The sequence below is a fragment of the Erigeron canadensis genome, chromosome 1 (genome assembly GCF_010389155.1).
Source record: "Erigeron canadensis isolate Cc75 chromosome 1, C_canadensis_v1, whole genome shotgun sequence".
NCBI classification, from domain to species: domain Eukaryota; kingdom Viridiplantae; phylum Streptophyta; class Magnoliopsida; order Asterales; family Asteraceae; genus Erigeron; species Erigeron canadensis.
This window is the reverse complement of record NC_057761.1, coordinates 39,172,637-39,195,092: the sequence shown is the minus strand read 5'-3', so window position 1 is coordinate 39,195,092 and position 22,456 is coordinate 39,172,637. Positions and strand designations below refer to the sequence as shown.

Here is a 22,456-nt window from a genome sequence, read left to right as displayed (position 1 = left end):
AAGAAATTGATGGTTTGTGGCGTTTTCTTGAAGTTTAGGGGGTCAAAAAGGACAAGTTTTGTTTGTTGGGGGAGGGTCAAAGTTAGGGTTCTTTCTTTTGTTTATTTTAGCGAGTATTTAAGCTAAGTATGTATGCTGAGAGTAGTAATTTATGTTGTGGGTTTTGAATTATGAGAAGTTGATTTCTAATGTTTGTTTTATGGAGGTTGTTAGTGTTATATGAAAATGATGGATTATTTATGGGAAGGATTTCTCAAGTTATGTTATGTTAGAGTAATTTTAACCTTTAAATAAAAATCAAAAATTATGATTTTGTAATCATTTTTGAATTTTTTTTCAAGAGTCAAAATTTCTTTAGTTAAGTTGAAGAATAACTGAAAATCCCTACCCCATTATTTATAGTATCATATTGTACATGAACTTTGATAGAATTTCGTCTCGTAAACAAAGTTAATGAATGAAAAATTAGATATTTTAACTTTAGATTCTCACGAGTTTTTGAGTTAATCAAGACATTTTTCATTCTGCCTGTAAGGGGGTGGGAGTGGTTTCCCCAACCCCAAAGTTTCCCAAATATCAACATCACCATCTTCCAATAAAAACTCTCCACCTCAAACTTCCCCAATTCACCCTAAATCATCCCAAAATGGTGGCGCCACTCAACCCAACCCCAATTCCACATCATCTTTTTTATTTCCATTTATTTTTACTTAACAAAATCACAAACTATATTAAAATTAAAAACATACCCTTTTATTATATTAAAACAAAGAAACATTACATAATACTTAAAAAAAATAAACATTACATAATACTTAAAAAAAAAATTAAACATTACATAATACTAAAAAAAAAACTAATCATCAAGATACGCCAAATCTTGAGCCCATACGTGCTCCGTAAGATCATATCGAAGGCGATGGTGAACTTCTTCGTCAATCAACTCCGCATACACACTTTCATCGTACACCGGTTGCACTGGCGGGTCCATTATATGGACCGGTGAGATTCCCCTCCCGTCCCTCTTAATGATCATGTTGTGTAAGATAATATATGTATGAACATACTTTCCAATTTTGTCTTTCGTTAGAGGTCGAAGAGGTCGTTGAAGAATTTTCCATTTACCTTTGAGGACACCAAAAGCTCGCTCGACATCTTTTCTGGCCGCCTCTTGCAATTTCTTGAATCTTTTTTCCTTAGGGTCGGTTGGATACGGGTATGCTTTAACAAGTGTTGACCACTTGTTGTAGATCCCATCACTAAAATAGTAGCCACGTTTATAATCTCGGCCATTCACGTGGAATGAAGAATCCGGAGCCGTTCCGTTACGCACTGTGACATACAAATCGGATTGGTTCAACACGATGATGTCGTTGTTCGACCCCGGGACACCGAAAAAAGCATGCCAAATTCACAAATCTTGTGACGCGGTGATTTCAAGCATAATAGTTGGACCGTTGTGGTCACCCCTCGTGTATTGCCCTCTCAAACGTCTAGGACATGCCGACCACTCGACATGTGTGCAATCGATGCTACCAAGCATCCTATGCATATGATGTCGAAGCTCGTGGGCCTCGAAGATGCGTGCAACGTCGTGTGACGTCGGCCTGCGTAGGTACTCTCGGCTATACAACCGAATGATGGCGTCACAAAAATAATCAAGGGTCTCTCGTGCGGTACTGGCTGCCATGCACAAGTACTCGTCATACTCGTCTGGTGCGTTACCCGTCGCGAGTTGCCTAACGGCGGATGTGCATTTCTGTATCGCCGTAAAACTTTTTCTTCCTCTTGCATCGTAGCGTTCTTGGAAATACGGGAAGTTTGCTTCAATGTCGCGCACGATATCTAAAAACATGGTCTTGTCCATTCGAAACTTCTTTCGAAAGTAATCGTCTTCATATTTTGGTTGTTGAATGAACCAATCGTTCAAAAGAGTATCAAGACCAATTTTCCGACGCCGGTCCGTATACCGTCGAGTTTGAGGAGCACTAGAAGTTGTCGTATCTTCAAGAATGTGTAACGCGTTAACAAAGAATTCCATAGAGCTATCGTTTGACTCGTCGAGAGAGTCGCTCGAATTATCCAAAATACCGGAAGCCATATTTTTTGGTGTTGGGTGTAAGAAATTAGTGATGAAAAGGTTGGGGTGTTTGAATTTTATAAAAATGTAGTGAAAATGAGAGTAGTTGTGTGTTGTTTTTGGGGGAAAAAAAAGAGTGTATATATATAGAGAAAGAAGTAAATGAAAAAAAAAGGCAACGGCTAGTAACCCCGCTCCCCTCGCCACGTGTCCAGCCACCAATGGTCCATTTCCTGCGCGCGGCCCCACGTCCGGTTTCTCTCTCCTCGGGCTCTCTTCCCCGTTTTCGGCCATAAGTTCCCGACCCCCTGGCGGCGGTGTTCCCACGCGGGGCCGAGGTTCACCGCACCTCACACCACATCCACTCCCACCCCCCTAAATTTTTAGAGTGTTATTATCAAAAATATATAAAATATCTGATCCAATGATGAGTTATTCAGAAAGTTTAATATAAACTTAACTCCGACCTCATTAAATAACCATTTTGGGACTAAAATTATGCAAAGTAAAATTAGTGTACAGGGCCAGCTAGTTTCTGGTGTGCGTAAGAGTTTGCTCAGGTGTATTATTGAAGTTCAAATACGCCCACCCTATCCCAACCAAACATTTTTGATATCTCGACCACAACTACTATTTGCAGCGATAGTCGCTGCAAATAATGCGGGCCCTCTGTCTGTAATAGCAAATCTGGCAAAATAATAACGGGCCCCCTGTCAGTAATCGTTGCAAATAGTTAGATATGGACAAAACACTACTATTTACAGCGATAGTCGCTGCAAATAGTCTGATTGAATTTCCAAAAGTCTGGTCAGGATACCAGCCGCATAGTTTTATTAGGGGCCTTCATAAATGATAATATACAAAATTCTATATTTAATTAGGAATGGCTATAGGCAGGTTCCCATCCATACGTTACATGGCCTCACATTGTTAAAATCCCCTGAAAAGTTCCTATAGGCTGAGCGGCAAGACAACGGGCGTTAAAAACTTGAAAATGTGCTGGTAGACTTTCGTTACCCTTAGCAAAGACTTGAAAATGTGCTGGTAGACTTTCGTTACCCTTAGCAAAGACTTTCATTTGTGTTTGCATATAGAGATTTGCACAAGAATGATTTGTTGGAATAAACATGATTCGATTCGAGTGATAAAACATCCCCAATCGTCCTGTAGAACCTGTAAGAGCACAAAACATAATTGCTATTGATTTCGGGTTCCCATAACAAGGTGATTGAGTAATAATGGGATGATAAATTCGGCTGGAACATGATGCACAAATTAGAGAGGAATACACACACGAAAATTAGGGTATTATGTGTGTAGGATTAACCTTAACTTAGGGTTAATGACTCTCTATATATAAGGAGAGTATTTACACTTTAGACCCCTTTGTTGTTTAATGTGTGCACAATTAGTCTCTTAGTTACAATCACCTAATGGGAAACCTATACTACGTCTCTAAGAGTAAATAAGTCCATTATATATTTACTAGACATAGAGATTTCAGTTTTCGTCAATTATCATATCAAGAATGACACATGATCAGTAACGATCACACTAACGTGGTCCCAACATGATTATGACACAACTACTTTTATGGTATGGTGTGGTCAGGAAAAAACTTTTGGCAAGGGCAATTGGTTTGTGGCAACTTGTGGTTTCTTCACCACTTGTTTTTGGCGAGTTGCCGAGTTATGGTTTCTGGCATTGGAATTTATAATCGGTGAGATTTGGTCAGCTTATGCATGCGTTTAAGACTTATACAATAAGCATTGATGGTTAATTTATTTTTTAGTATGGTCTTTACACTTTGATAGTGGTTGATAGATTTTGCTTTAAGTCACGTGTCGAAATTCTATTAGTTACCCACCTTCCCAATATTTGAGAGCACCATTGAGGCACAAGTTACCACATGTATGAGAATTGGAGAAAAAGTTCTTCTTCCAAGGATCAATGTAAGCTATATACAAGGTTGCACAAGTTGCTAGGCTCTTCTAAACAAGGTCGCACAAGTTGTTAGGTTCTTCTAAACCGGTCGACTAAGAAGTGGGAGTATTCAGGCCTATGACTATATGAGGGGAGTACTCGGGGGGTCAAAGCGGCCAAGATAAGGTGTACTCAGAGAAATCGGTTAACCCGAGTCTACTCAGTGCCCTACCTTGTAACAAGTACTCTGAAAGTACTCGGCTCAACTCGGGTAGTTCTGCAACAGTGGTTATATATATATAAAGTTTTAGTAGTACAATTCACTTTCCATGGAAATAGTTTCCTATAAAACTTTGTTACGTCATGCCAGAATGACAGTTTTTGAATATAATAGCAAAATATATGGACATGGACAATTATCAGTTGCTTTCGAAAACACCTTTCGACTTAAAAATGATCAACAAAAAACATAGATAATTGGGGGGGGGGGGGGGGGGTGGAATTGTTTTCGTTCTAATAATCGTTCAGACGATCATGATCCAAGCAGGTGGTGGCTGTTAGGAACTACATATTATTGGATGATGTTTTGTGGCAATTAAAAAAATAATTTGTTATACAAGAGAATGAAAAACACTTATTATTCATGTAGGGCACCAATTCCGACTTATCTGTTGTTATAGTATGATAAGAGATAAACGTCTACCTTAAAATCACCTATAGACACTATTTTTGCAAGTTTTAGATTGTTTATATCGTTTTCAAGTCATATGGATATTGTCCAACATCAAGTTACATGAGATGTAAATTGTTAAAAATCTGAACACTTAAATCTAACCAGGGTGAACCCTTTTAAAAAAAAAATATGTAAATTGTTAAAACTCTGAACACTTAACTAGGATGAACCGTTTAAAAAAAAAAATCTGAACACTTCTATTTTAAGTGTCCCAGAAAACCAAACTATATATTTGACTCTTTGAGCACTTTCTATATTCATTGCTAATTGGCCCAAAAAATACATGGGCCTATGTTCCTGGACCATGAAGGAGAAAGCAAAAGGAATTTGGAAGAATTATGCCCTCTTTTTCTACAAGTTTTTACACTCTGGACTTAAGTTATGTCACAACTTCAAAGTGCATCAAGGTTATCATTTTATTAAAAGCCACACCCTAGTACCCTATCAACACTTTAACTCGTTTCCTTCAAACTCACACCATCTTTCTAACATTCCATGCAACTTTTCGAAAGCATGATTCATGGCAATTTATGTTTCTATTCATGCCATTGTTAATAAATCAAAAAACGTCATCGTCAACACGCCCTTCATTAGCATATGTTTATAAATTCATCATGGATTTAAAACTTATGCACATTGTGACATTGTAGATGTTACAAAACAATAACCATTCATATTTGTATAATTGAACAAACAATAACATATTGCTTTGAAACCTTGTAAAAGTAAAACTATAAATTATTATTGCATTTTGAGCAAAAATAGGTCAAAATGGTATTTTAGTAACACGAGTAGCCTTATCATATTCACAACTTATTGGATGGAATGGAAGAAAAGGTTACATCATATGAAAAAAAAAACAACATAACAAAGAACTTCCATAACCATAATCTAAAAATAAAATCAACCCTTCTTTCACATTACATATGATGTTTTTAACTTTCTTAGTATCAAAATTTAAGATTCTAAGATATGATCAACATCTTTCTTACCAGAGTGAGGCTTAAAAATCCACTTCCAACCCTTAACATGACTGTTCTTCACCTTCTTAATCCCTCTATCACTAACCGAAAATCGACATGATGATGATCCTATTCCACAACCATTATTTAACTCTAATGAATCATCCTTCTTTAAAACAGAGCACTCTGTTTTTAACTTATCACATAAATCAATCTTCAAATCAATAAACTCATCATCATCATAATTAGAATCATCTCCATCATCATCAAGATCCATCAATCCACCTACAAATCCACTTTTTCTTGGCTCAAAATCATTAAAGTCAGAAACTTTAGCACTTTCAAAGTTACCATCCATGAAGCTACTCAAAGACCTTGATCTTGATCTTGAAACATCCATATCACTTTTTTGATCAAGTTCAAGCCCATCTCTATTTCTTTCATCAAAACAATCTTTTTCTGTTTTTTTCTTAAAAAGCTTCCCAATTTTCCAAAACCCAATACTTTTCTTGACATGAACAACACAACTATTGCTCCTTTTCAGCATAATAAGATCCCCTGTTCCACTCTGTTTTTTTCCCTTCATATGTGAAAAGATTGTATTTTGATCACCTTTTTCATTCTCAATCAAAAAAGATAGCCTTCCCATACTTCCAACATCAAAATTGCTAGATGAATTCCTATATGAAGAAACATCAGAGCAAGAACATGAAGAAGCCCTCAGTTCACCACAATCTGAACACACAACACTAATTAGCCTTTCATTCAAACAATATGCACAAACCCCCACTAATGATGGATTTGATGGGTGTTTTTTACACAACATATTTGAAGATGATGATGCAAGATAGTTGAATTTAGTATTGGTTTTTTCTTGCTCTGCTTTCCAAGATTTGTGAGCTTTGATTCAAGATTTTATGGGCTACTTAAACAAATGGGTTGGTAAAAAAGTTTCAAACTTTGCATTAAAATTTGAAGGGATTTGATAATTGCTATATGAGTCGAATATATTGGTAAATCATGGGGCTGAATTAAGTGTTGAGTTTGATAATATATATATCCTTTGATAATATTTATAAAGAACGAAAAGATATTATATAATCGAAAGAAGAAGGAAAAAGAGAGAAAGGGCCCATTTGCCATCTCACCTTACCTCCTTCCACTAAAATTGTAGTAATCATTATAGGTTTTCTATTCGGCAAGTGTTTTACTTTTAACATATATACTCGTATAAAAATACTTTTAAATTAAGGAATATGTTTAGGTCTTATATCTAATTACGTGATCTAATAAACTTTTATTGGGGTTTTATTATATGGAATGCTATATTTGATTACTAATGATTAGAGATACTAATAAGTAATAATCATTTTATTATACGTATATGCTTTTGATAATGTGTTATATCTATCATTACAATTACAAGATTTCATCCAAAATACTACAACAAGATCAAAGAAAATTTGGTTTTATATATGTTAGAGCGTGAATTACTGAATTTCTAGTGTCTAGTTTTATATATTATTTTTCATTATAACTCAGTGGTTGAACACCAACTTTTCATATTATAGGTCTCGAGTTCGAGACATATGAAAGACATTTAAAAGAATTTCACAAATAAAGTTTTCCAGTGAAGCAGGTTTAAATCCTGCGGAAAGACATGGTTTTATTTCAACTAAATGTCGTGTCTTCAAGCGGTTTAGTTGGGGGTTTCTCCTCCAACTAGGTATTGAGGGTGAGGGGACTCTCTAATATAAACCCGAGTAAGACAACATAAGCTAGATCCCCTGCTGCGAGCAATTGATATAAATGTTGGTATTTAAGTAGAATGATGTGATGTTTGGTGCACTCTATATATGGAGTATAGAATGTAGACCAGTGTAAATCAATGTATGTCTCTAACCCAATAGTAGCAGTACCCTTGTGACGGTCTCGTTGAAAATTAGGTAAACATATTTAGTATGGCCAAAAGATAACAAGTATTTGAAATCTGTCATAAGAAATTAAAAATGTCTTAGTTAAGATTACGTAATTAGTCAAAATTTGTCATTTTCAAATAGTTTTAACTAGAAAAACTGCATTCACATCCGCATGTAACATGTTCGATAACCGATAACTTTGATTAGTATGCATGTCTACTCACATATTTAGCAATCTACCTTTTTTCAATGGTGGGCCATTGAGAAAAACTTGTCGGGTTATGTAAACATATTTGCATTTTGATAGAAGAAAATGGATTTGAGTCGTGCGTCGGTGTATGGATGATGCGACACAAGGAGTAAAGGAATGAAACAAGCAACATTTTAGGCATGTAAAAGTAGTCTGTTTTTGTCTCCTTTTTGCATTAACTTCCATCTCTCTTATATTTTGTTTCGATTTTCTTCTCTTTTTCAGTTTGTAGAAACCAAGTAAGGAAGTCTCTTCACATGATTTAGGGAGATTCAGACCAGATTCAAGTCAAGGTTTTTCCCTAATATGTTGTTGTGTCTTTAGGCGGACTATTAAAGGGTTTTATTTCTATTAGGTATTAAGTGAGGGGATTTTCTAGTATGAACTTAGTTAAGAGTTAAGATAACATAGTTTAGACCTTTCTCTATGATATAACATCCGCATCTTTCAAAATAGAGGTTCCGTTTATACTTTGTAGATAGGATTTGATTATATACATTGATTTTTTATTATTATTATTATTTTTTTAAGCAGCATGGTTGGATCAGTGGTAAACATCATTGCCTCTGGAGACAGAGGTTATGGGTTCGATCCTCATTCCATGCAAAGGTAGAAACTGGAAGCAGTCTCTCTACTTAGGTAAAGGTAAGGTCTGCCTACATTTTAACCTCCCCCATACACCGTCGAGGTATTGGGGCTCAAAACCCACGAAAGACGGCACTGAGCAGTTACTTACTTATTATATACATTGATTTTTTATTTGTGGGTTTAGAAGAAATTCATAGAAGGATGACAATAAACACCCGACTGCAAAGCATCCCCCATGACCCTATCCACTTTTATTGAATATGAATATAGACGTTTAGTGTCATTAAGGGTGGAAGAGTATCTCACCGCCTCTTTCTCCGTCCTCTCTGATTTTTCAATAGGTATCTATCCGCTCTTTAATTGCAGGGAATACCTTCCCGTCTCTCTCCGTCTTTCTCCACCCTTTTCTATTTAATTTATTTTCTAATTATTTTTATTTAAATAATAAATAAAACTTTAATTTAATAAATTAGACAAATTAAACTAATACTATTAAAATCATAAAACACTACATGTCTACATCATATTCATAAAACACTACATAATATTAACAAAATCATAAAACACTACATAATATTACTAAAATCATAAAACATTACATAATCCTAACACTCGGAATAGTCCGAGTCCACAGTACTATCGCCGTCGTTACGATGAATGTATCGATAGGGTTCAGGAGACCCGACAGCGTCGCTGGGTTGAGGAGATACGTACTCCTCCCCCGGGTAAGTATCATAATCTACATGACGACCACCACCGACACTGCCTTGCCAAAATAACGTGTGGTCAAGCATGGATGTGAAGTTCGAAGAGGCAGTGGTTAGCTGGAAAATAATTTGGTTCAACCAGTCGATCTTCTGTCGAAGATATACCAAATACTCATTTTCGACAGCGTTACTAACCTGATCGGGAGCTTCAATTCGGTTGATTCGGCTTGGTAAGCCGCCTTCTCGTCAGATACACTCTGAATGACAGTGTTCACTTGAGATCGGTGTTTGTTGTCGTTGACCATGTGGGCTTGCATCGCCATCTTAACATACCTTAGGTTCATGTTTGCTATGTTTTATATGTGTGTAATGTGATAGATTAAAAATCAAATAAAAAAGGATAGAAAAAGATGGAGCAAAAGAAAGGAAAAAACAAGCAGAAGAAAGAAAAAAGAAGAAGAGGAGAATCGACCGTTGTGGGCCCCATTCAATTTTTTTTTTTTTAATGTTTGTAACGTTCAAATTGATGGCCATGGAAACCATAACCACACTCTCCAATTCACTCCTCACTCCACCGGTACCTGTCGGACAGGGCAATATTCAATCCGGTCCATGGAAACCATAACCACACTCTCCAATTCACTCCTCACTCCACCAGTACCTGTCGGACAGGGCAATATTCAATCCGGTACCGGACTGCAGCGGTTCCCTCCCTACCTCACTCCATGCACCCTAATGGATTGGCTATTTGTTTATCAATGAATATTTATCATCCATATTTAATGTAATAAATCAATGCTAATGCTTGAAATCATCAAGCAAGCATGAAATTGAGATGAAGCAAAAAAAAAGTATGAAATTGAAATTTGAGAATGAGAATGAAAAAAGGTGATTTAATGTGACTGAGATGGATACTTGGACTGATTGATATATAATACTCGTAATATTGGCTTTCATTGTCATAATCTTTTCGAATAAAAATTGATTTCTAATTTGTAAAAAACCAATCTGAAAACCGACTAAGAAAAGAAAATAAAAAATATAGATAATAATCCAATAATTATTGTGGTCATCATCATGGTTAGGAAAGAAGCATTAAAAGTGTTGAAGGGACGTAAGTTAAGTAATGTTGACAAAAGTATTCATTTTGGTAGTTGTTCCCACTAACCTTGAGGTCCATCCAAAAGCATGTTAGATCAATCAAAACCATATCAACATCATTATCTAATTATTCCTACTACACACATCACATTCTTTCTTTTATTTATTACAAGCAATCTTTTCGCTTAGGGCAATGCTTATAGGGTCTTCTTCGCGCGTCCCGATGCTCCCAAGACGCAGACTCCTTATTGAACGTGAGCTTCTTTCTTCTGCGTCCTGCCAAAACTTCTTCACGTAGAATACTCTTAGACGCTCCTTGTGGGCCAACTTCTTCACGTGTGATCCAACTAAAAAAAAAATTGAATTTAAACGGCTATATCGGTCGTCTTCTTCATTTGTGGCACACTCCACTGTCAAAAAAAAAACATACCTCTTCCTTCTTCACATTTTACAACCGAAAATCTAACACCTAAAATCCTCAACCAAACCATGCCTAAGAAAAACACCCAAAATCAAAACAAAAACAAGAACATTGGCGATGACATGCTTCAAAATCTTCTTGACTTTCCTACACCCAAAATTAAGTGTGGTGTGGTTTAATAATAAAATGTGTTTTTTCAATTAATTAAGTGTGTTTTAATGTTAAATATATATATATATAAAGTAATAAAAAATGTTAAAAAAATTGATAATGTGGTGAAGAAGTTCTGAAGAAGCTGTCCTTATAGGCAGTGAGTGTCCTGAGGAGAGTCCTGAGAAATGTGATGCTGACGTGGCAGGCAAGAAGTCCTGAGGACAGTCTGCCTATAAGCACAAGCCTTAGCATATAAATCACCTATCTATGTTGTCTCATTACTTACGATGAGTAGTAATTAGATTTTCAGATCAATACATTACGTATGTCTTGGAATTTTGATTAAAAAATGGTTTACCATGAAACATTTTTTCCTTAAGTAGTTTGATTTCATCTTAATCATTAATTTAACTTTAACTAGCAACCAAAAGGCTTCGCTTTAGTAATTGTAAAACATGTTTTACAGACCTTTATGAAAGATTTTACTGAATTACTGGAGATAGTTTTGGTTTGAATCTGTTCCATCTCCATGGTGGCACGAAAAATAGTTTGAATATTGTCTAGAGTGGTCGTTCCAAAGACCACAAGGATAAGATGTTTCTGTCATTGTAAATTTTTTCCAAAAAAAAAAACTTTAGTTAGCAAATTGCTTTGAATGTTTAAAAAATTAGTTGCATATTGTTTTGTTATTGGGTTGGAAGTGGTTAAAGCCATTATCTCGGAAAAAAGTTCAATGGTTTGATTTTCATGCCCAACAAGCCTATCTACCTGTAGTAGGGATAAGATTGTCTACATCTCAACCTACCTCATGCACCAAAGATGACATTAAGAGTTACTTTTATTGTTTTGTTAGGATGAATGATTTGTTGCTTACCTTTTTTTGCCAATTATCCTTCCTATAACGATGGTGCAAGGATGTTTCGAAATATTTTCAATTTTATACTAAACTAGAGCTCGAGCCCAATCCCAAGCTTTTTTACATCAAGCCCGGAATATTTAATGAGCTGAGACCAAGCCTTTGATGGCTCGGCTTGAGAGCTTATCGAGCTTATCTATAATATGAAGCTTTTTGAGCTTTTGAAGCTCATGATGTCTAGTAGCATACATTTGGCTAAAGTATTTGTGATATTTGAACTTTAGTTACTAATGTCTACTACTTTACTACGAGTATTAATTAAGATTATTGTTAGACTTGGAAACTTAATATGATGCTATTTTTAAATTGTTGTAACTTTGTCTTGTAACTGATGGTATGTTTTAGTTTAACTGAGTACATTAGCGAACTTTTCAAGCAGTATTCAAAACATAATCAAGCCGAACTCGACCCTACATACATAAAAGTTCACATGAAAGAAGCTTTGGACGTAATGCAGGAAAGATCTACAAATGACTATGAAACAATTGATTTTATATAAAATAAAAGAAACTGAAAGAGATTACCCATAAATTCGCAAGTGAAAAGGAAAGCATGCAATATGTCTTCCAAAGTTTTTTTTACCTTGAACACGCCCTGTACATTGAAGAAACATATCCAGAATTACTTTACTACAATAAGCACATTCAGTTTACTAGAAACGGTTGCAAAGATAAATTTCTATTAATGATGCTTGGATAGAAAATTTTGTATATAGGCAAAATGACCAGGTTAGGTAATGGATAAAAGAGGTTTGGGTTATAAGTTAAAACTAGTCCTTTCTTATCATTGGCCCAATCTCAAAACAGGCTGGGTAAGGCGGGTTGACTAGAATACGCTTTACAATCCTTTGTTAAACTTACAGATAATTGGAAATATACTTTGACTGAAAAAAGAATATTTGATGTGGGCATTAAACATATATTTTTTGGGCAACTTCAACCCGTCAGACATGTTCCCCTATAATTAATTAAATGGATTCGATCCGACTAAAATGAACCTGACTAGAACACTTAAACCCTTTAGAACTAAATGGGTCAATTAAATTGACTCCTGGTGACAGCAAAAAATCATGCTTAACAGCTAGTCACCAAGACAAACATCTTAATCTATTTTGTATCTCTACCAATAAAAACATTTGATATAACATAAGTGAATAACCCTATTACTGTCTAAGCTACAACCACTATACACAATTAAGACCTACAAAAACTGACACAAATTTTAAAAAAATTAACAAAAAAATAGCAAAACCAGCTATAACTGATGTAAATTAAACCACCAAATAATGTGCATCAAGTATCCAACAGATTAGTAGCCTTACTGCCCAACTTTAAAAAGTAGTAGAAGACCTGATAGGAGGTCATGGTTTAGATACTAACCTGTACTGATATACAGGGGAGCCTGCAATGAGAGAACACGGACATCCTAGTCATCATGCACATAACAGAACCTAGCAGAAAAGAAGGAAAAACCATAACCATAAGTAACATGATGACAGAATTATACAAAGTAATGTAAAACGTGAGAACTGATAAAGGTGAATAGAGAACCATCAAAACAAGTGAATCAACTTATCAACCTGTGCCTTGATTTACATCTACCCACCCCTCTTGATATATGAAGGTATAGTCAGTAAAACGTTAGAACTGAAAATAGAAGAAATAATGATAAAAGCAAGCAAGGTGTCAACAAGAAACTTCAAAAGATGGTGATGAGTTACAAGGCATTTGAACTTTGAAAGAAGCCAAAATAACCATGAAAAAACAGAAATACAAATTTTCACACCTATAATCTCTAGATTGATGATACCCATCCCATTGCTATGCAATTACAACCCAATGTTAGCAATCTCATAACAAACAGAACCTACAAGCAAGCATGAATCAATCTAACTACTGTGGATTGTTACTGAAGAAAATGAATGGAACACGGAAAGAACAAAAGAGAAAACAGCTATATACTACAACAGGGGTACCAACGACACTTGCAACCTGAAGAATCCGTAGTTAGAATGTAACTTACTACATGAGCAGTTATCATAAATATACTTAGTTAAATTGAGATCCATGACTGCAATAAAACTGATATCAGTGACTGCAATAAAACTGGTATCAGTGACTGCAAAAAAACTGATGTATGCCAGAGGCATTGTTCAGCTTCTCAAACTCATAAGCCATTTATAATCTATCAAAGAAACAACTAACTAAACCACGCCACTGCAACAGAAAAAGAACACGCTAAAAAAAAGAACCACATAATTGTATATTTGGAACACCCAAAAGAAATTTAGAAAGCACAGTGTAATAATGTAACAGAGCAGAGGATCATCCAAAAAACCTCTTAATTTGAAAAGCACTCTATAACAGTATGACACAGTAAGCTGTACAAAAACTGGACACTTATGCTTTAACCTGCCAGGCTACCCATAAGCAAGTCTTTCTAGTCAAAAAGGATTCACAAAAGATGCCATAAAATCAGAAAAATCTCTGGCACAAAACAATTAAATGATAAGACATCAAGCCAACACAACCAAAATCAGAAAACGATCAAAACATTAAATCAAATATTCCTTTGTTAATGCTAAGAGCATTCACAGTGGGTGACACTCATTCTCCAAGGACTAGTCCCTGTCAGCTCCACATCAGCCCAAGGACTAACCAAGGACTAATCCCCCAAAACACCCACAATGCCAGGACTAGTCTATGACCCACTATTTATTTAATTTTATACTTATAACCCAATAATAATAATAATAATAATAATAATAATAATAATAATATAATAATATAATAATATAATAATAATAATAATAATAATAATAATAATATAATAATAATATAATAATAATAATAATAATAATAATAATAATAATAATAATAATAATAATAATAATAATAATAATAATAATAATAATAATAATAATAATAATAATAATAATAATAATAATAATAATAATAATAATAATATAATAATAATAATAATAAAATAGAAAATAAATAATAACAATTAATAATAATAGAAATAGTTGCTGAAAATATATATATTCTATGGTGGTTTTTAGAATTAAATATAACTATAGGAGTGAAAATTGAATAATAATTTTTATAATAAATATATAAATATAGTAAAAATGGCTATATTTGTTCACAGCCACCTATGCATCGATCTTCTTCATTTTCTTTTTTGTTCATACAGCCGCCACCACATACCTGCATCTCGCCGGCAAAAATGGCTACTCCTTTTTTTTCACAGCCACCACCACACACCGATATATACATACATAACACATATATACATACAATATATACATATATAAAACACCTGTCGAGCAATTAAAAAAAAACTACACTTTGATCTCGTCTCTGTGGGAACGGGTGTGCTGAAAACGAACGAAGGACGAGGCACACCTAGTGGTGTGCACTCGTCCTCCAACAAAGAACAAGCCATGGACAAGCTAAAACGAGCCCACTGTGAGTGCTCTAACAAGATATCAAATATAACCATCCTGTTGCTATAGTAGCCATGACCCGTCCATTGGTCTCAAAAAATAATCAACAGAACCTAAAAGCACACAATAAATGATGTAACCACTATGTATGATAATCCAAGAAAATGAACAGAATGTGTAAAAAACAATAAGAGGACGGTAATAAAGAATAAAAACTTTAGAAACAATGGCACTTACAGGCTTACAGCCTGAAGAATCCAGAGTTACAATGTGTAACCGTGTAACCTAATATTGGAATGACTAGAACAAAACTCATGCATGCAAAACAAGCACTTCCTCATTACATTATTATATAGCAAACAAGAACTTACATAACTTTTAATAGTACATTTTTTAGAAAGCTATTAAAATCAATTTCATGTTTATATAGCAAAACAAGCGCTTCTTTATTAAATTTTTTGATTTGGTCTAGTTTTAAAGCTGAATCCATATGATATCTACCCGTCCATTTCTAGTCTACTTTATTGAAGCTGATCATATGTTATAGTGTATAGCACAAAAAAAAAAGAACTTGCCTCATTACATATTTGAATCAGTCTGGTTTTAAAGATAGCTCTATATGAATACTTCTACACGGATACTTCTAGCTCTATATGGGACCCCATTACTAAAGACCAAAACCACATAAAGTAGGAGTCAATAGCTAAAGCAATCTCAACTACAAGAACCTTGAAACACACAATCAATGGTCAAGTACAAGCCTCAGAGTAATAGAGAAGTTGAAACAACTGTCCGGGTATTCTAGTAGTGGGAAATACAAAAGCAATTGCACATTCTAAAAACAGGTGAAACCCAATTGTTGAAAAACATAAAAACCATATGAAAATGGGGAAATCAACAAAAATTAAAAAGAAAAACCCCTAATGGAAAAATGCATTCTGCGCTACAGCAACAACCTAGATGCACGGTCAACCTCAAATAGATCGCTTCAGAGAAGGTGAACAGGTATATAGACGTTCTTGTAGTACAAAACTATGGGTTTTTTGAATGTAAGGTAGCACATTTCTAATAAATCAGCACTTGCAAGATATTATAAATTCCAAGAAACAGAATCATCGTCATAATTAAGTAATTAACAAGCTCATTAATGGATCGGGTTGAATGGTTATCGAGCTTAGGTATACTATCAGGCTTTTGTTGTGTAACAGAGTAGAATTCCACCAAATACACGTGTATTATGAATGAATAACACAAACCCAGCCAACAAAAGTCGTCTGTCCAATTAGACTTGCTGGATTTCGAGTTCCAGGACTCCTATACTGGATTTGAGTTCCAGTGGCTCCTAATTAGTTCAAAGAACCGACTAATAACTCATATCCTAAACAAATGGCACGCAAGCCTTGTTTAGAGACAACTTAACCTAAACATAACTTGGTTTCCAAGTAACTAATAACACTAATGCTGTTCAAAAAGAAAAAACTAATAACACTAATAATAACAGATTGACACTTAACCACCCTTTACTTTCATTCTTGTTTATTCATTTTCTGTCTATTGTGGGTTCATATCAGCTTTTTAAGCTTTTTAAGCTCATGAGTCTATTATAATGCATTTTGCTAGAGTATTTGCAATATTTGAACATTAGTTGCTAATGTCTACTAGATTAGTAGAACTAATCTACTCTTTATGATTACTGTTTTTCTCAGACTTGAAAATTTAAAATGATGTTATTTTTGGAACCATACCACAGTCTTTTTACTTCTAATATGATAATTACATTTAACTTATGTCTATCAGTGAGCTTTTCAAGTCGTAATTGAACCAAGCTCGGGCCTGCCTACATAAAGTTCACACAAAGTAAGCTTCGGCTGTAATGCACGGAAAAAGAAACAAAAAGACTATCAGACAATCTATATATAATATACAAAACAAATAAAGGAAAGTACATTACCCATAAACTCGTATATGAAAAGGATAGCACACAATGTCTTCCAAATTCTTTTTACTTAGGACATGCCCTGCACATTGAAGAAACATTTCCAGAATTACTTTACTACAATAAGCACATTCATCATATTCAGTTTATTAGAAATGGTCACAAAGATAGATTTCAATTCAAAATGGTTGGATAGAAACTACTGTACATACTTGGATAAACATGTTACTAATTGATTTTATACGTAAAGACGGGAAAATGACCGGAGTCCTTTTTGTATCATTGGCCAAATTTCAAAACATGTTGGGTAGGTGGGTCAACATGAAAACACTTTATTATCCTTTGTTGAACTTACAAATAATAGGAAATATACGTTAACTGAAAAAGTGGGCCTTAAAGGTTTTTGTGTAATTTTCAAACCATCTGAAATGTTCCCTAATACCTACTTAATTTGATTTGATCCATCAGAAACCAGACTAGAGAACGCAAATGCGGCCCATTCAGAAGTAAATGGGTCAATATGGCCATATCTAATTATAAGATATACAGATGCAAAAAAAAAACTAAAAGCTTAGAGAAATACCAAGTGACCTGAGGAGTTTAATATCAGAAGATATAGGACTACTTCTGTTCTTCAATTCAACTCCAATAGCATGCCCAGGCAAATCTATCATCTGCACTCCTACCTGCACATGTAACTGAATGTCCAGTCATTAACAAAAAAGAACTGACAGGAGGTCATGGTTTAGCAGAAAAGAACAAAACATCATCCCACTACAACATCAAAAGCACAAAAACCATAACGATAAGTAACAAAATGACAGAATACTACAAAGTAGTGTAAGAGTTACAAACCGGCAACCAAACTAAAAAATCTGAACATTCAAAAGCATTTAAGAGCTCAAGGTAAATATAAATGATGCACTGGAGTATAGGGAACCATCAAAACGAGTTAATAACCCTATCAACCTGTGCCTTAATTTACATCTACCATTACCCCACCCTTCCAGATATATGAAGGTGATCAGTAAAACGTGAGAACTGAAAAAAAAAATAATAATAATAATAAAATAAAACCACAAAAGATAGAAAATGGAGGGCCTACTCAAGGTGACACCCAAACCGAGAAACAGTATGTTCAAGTTATCAATCAGCAAAAAACAAACCCAACCATACCACTGCAACAGCAAAAAGTGAACAGACTGAATCATAACAGTTAAACCGACATACAAATTAATGAAATGACAAAAGCGTGCAATAGCTCAAGGTAAAATTGAAATGACACACCAAAGAATCAAGAACCATAAAAAATTGGACAGTGTAGCGATGTATAAACCTGTCACTTACTTTATCTCGTTCTGCAAACAACCATGTCCCACACTTCCTGATTTGAAGAGGTATTGAACAAAAACGTGATTCACAGAAACTAAAACAAAAAATGAAGAGATCGAATTTTTAAAAAACAATAGTGAAAAGCAAGCCAGCATCAAGTTGTGAAAGTCACCAAAATAACTATAAAAACAAAAAAATACAGAAAATTGAACCTGACATTTTACATTGCTTGGTTGATGATAACAAGATATCATGTATAACCATGTATGATAATCCACAAAAAATGAATGGAATGCGGAAAGAAACAATAAGAGAAGATGATAATATAGAATGAAAACCTAAGAAACAGCGGCACTTGCAGCCAAAAAAACTAAGTCACAATTTGTAACCTAATATTGGAATGACTGGAACAAAAATCATGCATGCAAAACAAGCACTTCCTCATCACATATTTATACAGCAAACAAGCACTTATTTAATTTTAAATAGTCCAATTTTTGGATAACTATTAGAATCGATTTCATGTTCATATTTATATAGCAAAACAAGCACTTCCTTTATTAGAAAATTTTGAATTGGTCTAGATTCAAAGCTGAATGCCTGAATCCATATGATATTTAATAATTAATAGTCAATTTCTAGTCTATATTATTAAAACTGATCACGTGATCAAGTGTATACCACAAAGAAAACAAAACTTGCCTCATTACATATTTAAATCAGTCTTGTTTTAAATATATACCTATAAGAATACTTCTACATGGATACTTTTAGTAGGGGATTTCAAAAGTAATTGAAAACTTTAGTAAAATATGCAACCCCAATAGTAAAAAAAATCAAAAACACACAAGATAGGAGACGTCAAATGCAAATGAAATCGTGCTACAAAAACAGCCTACATACAAATGATCAACCCTCGAGTACAAGCCTCAAAGTACAAGAAAAGTCGAAACAGTTGTTTAGGTGAGATTAGTACGCGAATACAAAAGCAATTGCACCACTCAAAAACATATGAAAAACATTACCATAAAAGCCAAAACCACATAAAGTAGGACGAGTCAAAAGCTAAAGCAGTCTCCACTACAAGAACCTTCAAACACACGATCAACTGTCAAGTACAAGCCTCAAAGTACAAGGGAAGTTGAAACGACTGTTCGGGTATTCAAGTAGTGGGATGTACAAAAGCAATTGAATATTTTTTAAAAACAGGTGCAACCCCATTGTTAAACATGTATACAAAGTAGGGGAAGTCATAAGCTAAAGCAATTCCCGATACAAGAACCTGCATACACACGATCAACCCTCAAGCACAAGCCTCAAAGTACAAGAGAAGCTGAAACAAGTGTTGTGGTAATCTAGTATTGGACAGAAATTACAAAAGCAATTTAAAAGTTTATAAACATATATAAACACAATCCCCATTAGCAAAACGTCAATTCAAAACCACATAAAATAAGGGAAATTCAAAAGCAGATGTAAACCCCATTACCACAACAATCTAGATACACACGATCAACTGTCAAGTACAAGCCTCAAAGTACAAGAGAAGTTGAAACGAGTGTTTAAGTGTCGTAGTAGTTACGGAATACAAAAGCCTTTGGAATTACCAGAAAAAAAAATATATGCACCTGATTATTTAATACATCAAAACAACTAAAAGTGGGGAAACTCAAAAGCTAAAGCGATCCTTGGTACAACAACAACCTAGATACACACGATCAACTCTCAAGTACAAGCCTCAAAGTAAAAGAGAAGTTGAAACGCGTGTTTAAGTGTTCTAGTAGTTGAGAATTGCAAAAGCAAAATGTAACCCCAGATGTCAAAATTTCGAAAAGCAAATATCGTTGGTGCATACCAAAACCAAATCAACAAAAAATTAAAAAAGGAATGACCCCTTCTGAAAACAGCATTCCGTGCTACAAAAACAAAATTATAGATTATGGATTCTTGAATGTAAGGTAACACACTTTCAAACAAAATAAGACTTGCCAAAGATTATATATTGCTTAAAATTGAAGAATCATCATCATAATTATAGATGAATAGTTTTGAAATTAATAAAATTATTGATAATAACATATACTATCTTTTATCAGACAAAAATCATCAGTATTGTTTCTTTATGATATATTGCCATTATTATATTATTATCAAAAGTAACTAACGAAATAATTCACTATATTAAAAACAGAGACTGAGAAAAAAAAAAGAGAGAGAGAGAGGGAGAGAGAGAATAGATACAACCCTGATTAATTCTTGAAAGCGGCATTGTCGTCGTCAGTCGTGAAAACGATAAAACCCTAATTCCGGTGATCGCCTTTCAAAACCCTAACCGGACAGAGGAGTATAGATGCTGCAGAATAACGTTGAAATATCGTTCAATTATTACTGTTAGTATATATCATACATTATTATTACAATACATATACATATACATAAATAAAACATATATACAATAATGAATTTGATACATACATACACTGCTGCTGCGTGGAGTTTACGAGCGAATTTAGGGTTTCCAAATGGAATGCGTGTGAGCTTTTTATTGTGGGGTGGGAAAATATACCGCGTCGGTTCCTGGATTTGGCGTTGCTCCAACGCGGGAATCCCATACAATTTTCAATTTAGGATTTAGGTGTCTTTCCTTTTTTTATTTATTTTGATCGAAAATAACTACTCGTTTTTATTTACAGTAAAATTTTAAGATTATTTAAATGATAATGATAATAATAAAATATCATGTACTATAATAATTACATTTTTCTTATATTTTTGTTTTGGAAAAATATTTTTACAATGAAAATAATAGATATGTTGTATTTGTTGGGTTTTAAATATATGAAAAAAATACAAAAATGAAATGAAAGATTAATAAAATAAAATAATTGAGTTATGTTATAAATATATAAGTTTAAATCATCTCAATTTTGAAAGAAAAGAAAAATTAACGTAAGAAAGGATAGTAAATAACTTATGTGGCATGTTTATTTAACTTACAAGTGGAAATTTTGTTTATTTGTCATAAAAACTATTTATAACCACCTTTTTTTTATTCTTTATTTTCATTGTTTGTTTTTATGCTAGAAAAAACTTAAAAGTTCATATAATATTTTTCAGCAACACCTGACCCATCCTCATGTTCTACCTCCATGGCATTGGTAATAGTAGCAATGTAGCATTAGTCATGTCACCAATCCATGCTCGGAAGCAGAATAGGGAACGGGTGGATTTTTTTGGACATCTGAAAAGTTGTTTCACTCTCTACCATAATCAAAGAGGGTACTGACTTATCTAAGCCTATGCAAAAGACAACGACCAAGGTAAGTTTTTATAAGCGACGGCAATGCTGCTTGGAATCATATGATGTTTAGAAAGTCCAAGCTAACACACTAGATTCATCGATCTCTACAACAGTCCTGTAATCAAAGCAGTATCAGAAGTACATGCGGGTTCATAACCAAGCTCTGAAGCTTTGCCAGACGCATAAAGTCCAAAATTCATTATGTTCTAGCGGCATAAACAATGCATGGCAATTAACAGACACATTTTAAGTTTAAATAGCACAAAAGGAAAACAGAAGGTTGGCAATGGCGAAGGCGGAATATTGAGGTTGTAAGTGAAAGTACAAATGAGCAGACACTTTCAAGCTCAAACGTAAAATAAAATCTTTTCTTCAACAATTGTTTAAGGTCTTCATAAGTCTGATTCGCTCATCAAGAAAGCTGGCTGCTTACTTTGGCCTCAGGTCTATTTTAGCTTGTGATCCCCTACAATCATCATCGATTATTTGGCACAAGCAAAGTGATTGACATCTTTTTAGTTGACTAGTAACCAAAACGAAAGCTAATTTAACCTCGAATCTCACTGGCCACAAAATGAGGTTGTAAACATTGGACGAACGACATTCGAGGATGAAATTTATCAAACTATTGAGAATAAATTAAATGAACCAAAGTACATTTCCCCAAATTAACTACTCGTTTTGAG

General features: G+C 34.2%; 2 protein-coding genes across 3 annotated transcripts; both read right to left on the bottom strand.

Annotated features, from left to right (window-relative positions):
• Positions 1-856: 856 nt before the first annotated feature.
• Positions 857-2,101, bottom strand: LOC122592072. The gene is made up of 2 exons (XM_043764283.1): positions 1,468-2,101; positions 857-1,332 (listed from the first exon to the last, which is right to left on the bottom strand). Exons 1-2 carry the CDS (start codon positions 2,099-2,101, stop codon positions 857-859), a joined length of 1,110 nt encoding a protein of 369 aa, XP_043620218.1.
• A 3,500-nt stretch (positions 2,102-5,601) lies between these two features.
• Positions 5,602-20,970, bottom strand: LOC122585821. Of its 2 annotated transcripts, XM_043757946.1 has the most exons (7): positions 20,945-20,970; positions 20,714-20,822; positions 17,721-17,823; positions 17,153-17,219; positions 13,133-13,203; positions 12,278-12,347; positions 5,602-6,433 (listed from the first exon to the last, which is right to left on the bottom strand). In XM_043757946.1, exons 4-7 carry the CDS (start codon positions 17,154-17,156, stop codon positions 5,694-5,696), a joined length of 885 nt encoding a protein of 294 aa, XP_043613881.1. In that variant the 5' UTR covers positions 17,157-17,219; positions 17,721-17,823; positions 20,714-20,822; positions 20,945-20,970; the 3' UTR covers positions 5,602-5,693. The 2 variants fall into 2 exon arrangements, with proteins under 2 accessions (XP_043613881.1, XP_043613880.1); XM_043757945.1 differs by lacking the exons at positions 20,714-20,822; positions 20,945-20,970 and having other exon boundaries at positions 17,721-18,315.
• Positions 20,971-22,456: the final 1,486 nt, after the last annotated feature.